This window comes from Cannabis sativa, chromosome 1 (genome assembly GCF_029168945.1).
Source record: "Cannabis sativa cultivar Pink pepper isolate KNU-18-1 chromosome 1, ASM2916894v1, whole genome shotgun sequence".
Taxonomy (NCBI): Eukaryota; Viridiplantae; Streptophyta; class Magnoliopsida; order Rosales; family Cannabaceae; genus Cannabis; species Cannabis sativa.
The window spans coordinates 16310146-16313872 of NC_083601.1; the positions used below are offsets into that span (position 1 = coordinate 16310146).

The following is a 3727-nucleotide window of genomic DNA, read 5'->3' on the forward strand; positions in this document are numbered from 1 at the left end:
ACTAGCAACCATAAGTACTAAACACTACAATTTGTTCTCATCCATGTCCTCACTCATATACTAAAAAGAACAATGTACTCTCTAATCATCAAGATCAACTACGTAAGGCTCCTGCAAAAAAATAAAAACAGAAAAAAGTATTAATAATAAAAATAAATAATTTATTTGATAAATTACAAAAACTTAACTAATTACCATTGTTGGATCAACATCATTATCTTCATCATTCACTGTTGCTGTTAAAAAAAATAAAATAAATATTAATTCTAATTAAGAAATAAAAAAATGTATATAAATATATATTTACAATTGTTAAATAATATCTACCTTTTTTGTCAGTCTTCAACCAATTTTGTGTACATACTAATGCTTCTAATGTAGAAGGATGAAGTCTCGATCGATGTGAACTCACGTGCCTACCACCAGTGCTGAATGTAGATTCCGAAGCAACAGTGCTAACAGGCACAGCAAATACATCCTTGGCAATCATACTCAACAAAGGGTATTTGAGGCCCGTCACCTTCCAATAGTTGCATATAAATGACTCTTCAGTCCTAGGTATCAAGTTCTCCTCTAAATATAAATCCAGTTCAGACTTCATATTCTCTACTCGATAGGAAGCTCTAACAAATCTATCAAAGTTAGAAAGGGCATCCAATCGGCGTGTTGAAGACGATGTTGATACATTTTCTTCTTGAACCCTTCTTTCTCTCAAATGAGGAAACTTAGACCCGTACTCCTCTAGTAGCTCGCAACAAAGCTCACGAACCTTCGCAATTTCAGTTACATATTGCTCATCTCCATAAATTACAGGGAAATAGTATTCGAGCAACATGAACTTGTACCTCGGGTCTAAAACAACCGCCACACACATAAGCCCGTGAATCTCTCGCCAATATTTCTGGAACTTAGACATCATTTGAGTTGCCATGTCCTTAATAAAAGGCACCTCTGATAACATCCATGATTGAATGTTGGTCTTAATTTCACATATTTTTGGAAAAAAATATTGGCGGTAGGGTACTTTGTTCCAGAAATTAATTCGGTTACTTCATGAAACAACTCTAACTTATCACACAATTGTTGAGCATTTTGCCAATCAATTTCTGAAGGGGCACACCTCAAACGCAACTCCCGCAGCCTTGCACGTTCAAATACTGTCTTGTAGGATAAAGCTGTGCTAAGCATTAGAAAAGTTGAATTCCACCTCGTTACACAATCAAGTGATATTTTTTTGGTGTATGGTACTCCAAGTTGACGAGCAGTGTCTTCAAATTTTTCATGTCTTTTTGGTGTGCCCGACCAATAAGCAACACTGTCTCGAATTTTGTCAACACTATCACCAATGACAGATAAGCCTTCTTTGACAATTAGATTTAAAATATGTGCACAACAACGCACATGTAGCAACTTTCCCTTCAAAATAAAACTGTCAGGCTCAAATTGTCCTTTCAAAAGATCAATCATGGAATCATTGGCGATGCAGTTATCGAGAGTCACTGTACTGATCTTGTCTTCTATTTTCCAATCATTAAGACAAGATCTTAAGGCCTCAAGTAGTGCTGGAGCATCGTGAGGACACGGAACATACTTAAAACTCAATATCTGACTGTGTAAGTTCCAAGAATCATCAATAAAATGAGCTGTTACAGCCATATATCCCCTCTTCTGATGATTTGCAGTCCACATGTCACTGGTTATGGCTATTCTGCTCCTACTTTTTTCCAAATTTTGCCTGCACTTTTCTTTCTCAGTTTTATACATTTTCATAATGTCTGACCTAATTGTATTCCTTGACACCATTTGAAACATGGGACATAAAGTGCTTGAATATTCTATAAACCCGCTATGCTCAACCATAGACAAGGGATATTCGTGCTTAACGATCATTTGAGCCAATTTGGTCCTTGCTAAATCAGGATCAAAATTAAAAGAAACCGAAGGGCTTGCAGTTGCACTAGGATTGGCGGCAAGTTGGGCCTTTCTTACAGGACACGTTTTCACGTGAGAATTTAAATGCCTAGTCCCACTAGAACTTTCTCCCACCAGCTTACGCTCGCAATACTTGCAAACTGCTTTAATTTTTCCATCAATTTTTTCCCGTGTGAAATGATCCCATGCACGAGAAGTTCTTTTTCTCTGATTCTGAGTTTCATCTACTGTATTGCTAACAGATTGTACTTCATTTGTAGTTGATGGCACAAAATCAACATCATCCTCAAAATTAGAATCAATTTGACCAGACATTCTATTTTAACCTACATTAACACCATATTCTCATATCTATCAATTAATCCATGCAATTGCTTTAAAACCATGATAAACATATCTACGAAAAATCGGGCAGCATTTTCCCTATTTTATTAACCTAACCATCTGTCAATTTTAACTATAAATAATCAGATAACACACAATTTATCATCCTTATATCACCACAGCACACAAATTTCGCAGAACCTACTTCACTATGGATGAATATATAAGATATTCAAGCTCTTCTATAAAATTATATGTAATATAATAAAGCAATTATAAAAAAAAAATATATACCTCCGATGAATCGAGATTGAAAGTTCCACTTGACTCAAATTCTTTTCAAACACTTGCAAAACGCCAAAACCTATAAAAAAATATAAAACAGAGTAAATCAAATGGAGCCAATAATTGATGTTTGAAGACCACATAATATAGTCAGATTGCAAAAGTAAAATATAATTAAGGGTGACAAGCTTGATTATTAGTCAGCTCTAGAGATTTACTGCCTTAACAGTCTTATGAAAATATAGATTCCTAACCATGTTGAAATCTTTTACAATAGAACCTCTTGCTCAAACTTTTGTAATGTGATAACTTCTGTAAATCTAGAACTCTTGGTCATATACTTTTTTTGACAGTATGGTTCACATCTCTATTAATTTCAACTCTTGGTCTTTTTGCTTGTCTAAGCATTATGAGAGAAATCCACTTCACTGAAAGAACTTTTATCTATTTGATTGAGTGGAGATAAGAACCAGTGGGCAGTTTTATGGATTTAATGGTATTAATTGTTTTTTTTTTTTTGAGAGAGTAGTCTAGGTGATAAAATGAAGAACCCATGCTTTTACATTTAAGTTTAACAGCTACATACATATTTGCTGTTTATTTTGAGATAATTGTGTGATGAAATGATATGTTGAATTACTGTCATGTAATATCAATAAACCTCAACCCCTTCTTTGTACTTGCTGACATATTTGGATCTTTACATGTAAAAGGGAAAATCAATAAACCTAAACACTAAAATATAATTAAGGTTCTATTGTAAAGTGTGTACTTAGATATCTCTAGTCCATTTAATCTGAAAAATTTTACACACTAGTAGTAATTCATACCCTACCCAAGTATAGTGTGTCAAAACTCGAACTGTTCTAATCATTGATGGTCTTAAGCTTAAACCCTAACCAGAAAAAGAACCCCAAGAATTCTTCATAACCTGAATATACAAAAGAAAGCCAATCGAAGCCCAAAAAGAGTTAAGAGTAAAGGACTTACAAATTCAACGAAAGCCTGGTTGCGATTGGCGCCGACATTGCACTTGGTATTAACAATCTTACCAAAAGGCTTGCAGAGCTCGATGAGTTCCTCTTCGGTACACTCCCATGGAAGATTTCGGAGATGGAGGACTTTGGACGGGGTTTGGGTGTATCTGAACTGGGGCGTGCTTGGGCTCTGTCGTCGGAGAGAGAGA

At 35.1% G+C, this 3727-nt stretch overlaps 1 protein-coding gene across 1 annotated transcript; it reads right to left on the minus strand.

Annotated features, from left to right (window-relative positions):
* Positions 1-915: 915 nt before the first annotated feature.
* LOC133039366 (zinc finger BED domain-containing protein RICESLEEPER 2-like) lies at positions 916-2870 on the minus strand. Its single transcript, XM_061118262.1, has 2 exons — positions 2551-2870; positions 916-2258 (listed from the first exon to the last, which is right to left on the minus strand). The coding sequence occupies exon 2, from the start codon at positions 2245-2247 to the stop codon at positions 916-918; it is 1332 nt and encodes a 443-aa protein (XP_060974245.1). The 5' UTR covers positions 2248-2258; positions 2551-2870.
* Between the last annotated feature and the right edge of the window lie 857 nt (positions 2871-3727).